At 42.2% G+C, this 2579-nt stretch overlaps 1 protein-coding gene across 1 annotated transcript; it reads left to right on the forward strand.

The window, feature by feature from the left end:
* The first annotated feature begins 33 nt into the window (after nt 1-33).
* LOC110423954 (trimethyltridecatetraene synthase-like) lies at nt 34-2573 on the forward strand. The gene is made up of 2 exons (XM_021438398.2): nt 34-1023; nt 1872-2573. Exons 1-2 carry the CDS (start codon nt 118-120, stop codon nt 2499-2501), a joined length of 1536 nt encoding a protein of 511 aa, XP_021294073.1. The 5' UTR covers nt 34-117; the 3' UTR covers nt 2502-2573.
* The last annotated feature ends 6 nt before the right edge of the window (nt 2574-2579 follow it).

Raw genomic sequence — 2579 nt, forward strand, 5'->3', positions numbered from 1 at the left:
TTTCCTTTTTTCGTCTATAAATACAAGCTACTCATTGCGACCCTTTCACACTCAACTCTTTGTACATCATCATCACCTCCATCCCATCCCCATTCCCATTACTAGATAACAGAATAAATGGAAACTCCATCTTGGGCCTCTTACTTAGCAGCATGGCTTGCCACACTAGCCATCGTCCTCCTCTCCCTCCGTCTCCGCCGTCGCCGTCAACTCAACTTGCCGCCGGGTCCAAAGCCCTGGCCCATAATCGGCAACCTCAACCTCATGGGCTCGCTTCCCCACCGGTCCATCCATGCCCTTTCCCAAAAATATGGGCCCATCATGCAACTTCGGTTCGGGTCATTCCCCGTTGTCGTGGGCTCTTCTGCTGAAATTGCCAAGAGTATTCTTAGAACTCATGATGTTACCTTCGCTGGCCGGCCTAAAATTGCCGCAGGCAAATACACTACTTACGATTACTCTGATATTACGTGGTCGCCGTACGGCCCGTATTGGCGTCAAGCACGTAAAATGTGCCTAACAGAACTTTTTAGTGCGAAACGCCTAGAGTCATACGAGTATATCCGAAGAGAAGAAATGAATTTGTTCCTAAAAGGCTTGTACAGCTTATCCGGTACCCCAATTTGTTTGAAAGATCATCTTTCGAGTTTGAGTCTTAACGTAATCAGTAGAATGGTGTTGGGGAAAAAATACACGGATGGGACTGGTGAAAATGAGATTGTCTCCCCGAAGGAGTTCAAGGAGATGCTTGATGAGTTGTTCCTGCTTAACGGGGTGCTGGATATAGGCGACTCGATTCCCTGGCTCAGTTTCCTGGATTTGCAAGGTTATATTAAGAGAATGAAGGCACTGAGCAAGAAGTTCGACAGATTCTTGGAGCACGTTTTGGATGAACATAATGCTAGGAGAAAAGGGGACAAAGATTATGTTGCTAAGGATATGGTGGATGTGCTTTTGCAGCTAGCTGATGATCCCAATCTTGATGTCAAGCTTGAAAGGAATGGTGTTAAGGCATTTACTCAGGTAACGGGTCACCTCCCTCCCCCTCTCTCTCTCTCTCTCTCTCTCTCTCTATGTGCGTAAAAAGATCATTTTTTTAGCCAATAGAGAAATAGAATATTTATTGAAATTTCTGTTTGTTTATAAAATATAAACCAAGAATACACGTTCGTGGATTTTCTGTTCGCTGTCTGGCTGTCTACTCAAAATTGAGTGGTGCCTTGTTGAGTCTTGACCTAGATCAAGTCATCAAGTCCTTGATCATTTCAATTTCCTTGCAATTTACTAGAAAGGTCGATGTATAGTTGCCATCATATCACTCCGACTTTAAGCTAAAAATGAAAAAAAGAAAGAAATTGGATACTCATAGCATAACAAAAGGAGGGACCTGCAAGTCAGTTTCCATCCCCACTTAGAAGGGAAATAACCTTCTTGCACAAAGGATATATCAATAATGGAATGCATATTCAGACTTCATTATTTCTTGTCATCATAAATAATTAAAGTAGCCATTCTCTTCCACGTAAAAAAGGAGAGAAAAAAAACTGAGTAACTTCTTAATTAAAAGATGGTGAAGTCATTGTTTATTGTTGTTATTGGTGAAGCAGACACACAGATGTGATGTTTGTGTAGTGCGCTTCCCAGTGGGCTCCGTGCATCACTAAATTTTTTTTATTGTTTTTGGCTTTAATATGAATTATTAAAGACTTTTTGGTTGCTTTCCCTTTCTGCCTATGGAAGATGGAGTTACACCTATCAGAAAATTTCCTTTACAAAAGAAAAAGAAAAGAAAAGTAAATGGACAGTTGATTTCTCATTTTGGGCAACATTAGTTTATGTTTTTAGTAATATTTGAATTACGGATGTTTCAGGATTTGATAGCTGGTGGAACCGAGAGTTCAGCAGTGACCATAGAATGGGCATTTTCGGAGCTTTTGAAAAAGCCAGAAATTTTTGCGAAGGCCACGGAAGAACTAGACAGGGTAATCGGCAGAGATAGATGGGTAGAAGAAAATGACATTGCGAACCTACCCTACGTCAACTCAATTGCTAAAGAGACTATGCGTTTGCACCCTGTGGCACCCATGCTGGTGCCTCGCCTTGCTCGAGCAGACTGCCAAATAGCTGGTTATGACATTCTTAAGGACACTAGAGTTCTCGTAAACGTATGGACAATCGGGAGAGACCCTACTCTTTGGGACAACCCCGATGAATTTTGCCCCGACAGATTCATTGGGAAGGCTATCGATGTCAAAGGACATGATTTTGAGCTGCTCCCGTTTGGGGCTGGAAGGAGGATGTGCCCTGGATATCCTCTCGGGATTAAGGTCATTCAAGCAAGTTTGGCTAATCTTTTACATGGGTTTACTTGGAAATTGCCTGGTAACATGGCAAAAGAAGATCTCAATATGGAGGAAACTTTCGGGCTTTCCACTCCTAAAAAATTCCCACTTGAGGCTGTGGCACAGCCTAGGCTCCCACTTGACATGTACTCTCAGTGATTATACAGTATCTTGTTTTCAGTCTCTATCTAATAATTTAAGGTGGCGTTTGGTACATTACAATGTAATGTGATTACA

This window comes from Theobroma umbraticum, unplaced genomic scaffold (genome assembly GCF_002168275.2).
Source record: "Theobroma umbraticum cultivar Fairchild unplaced genomic scaffold, ASM216827v3 scaffold_204.0, whole genome shotgun sequence".
NCBI lineage: Eukaryota > Viridiplantae > Streptophyta > Magnoliopsida > Malvales > Malvaceae > Theobroma > Theobroma umbraticum.

Excerpts from the sequence above, each read along its gene's own strand:
- LOC110423954 (XM_021438398.2), top strand. The coding sequence starts at position 118 with ATGGAAACTCCATCTTGGGCCTCTTACTTAGCAGCATGGCTTGCCACA. Across the intron at positions 1,024-1,871 it reads GTGTTAAGGCATTTACTCAG|GATTTGATAGCTGGTGGAAC; the intron begins GTAACGGGTCAC and ends CGGATGTTTCAG.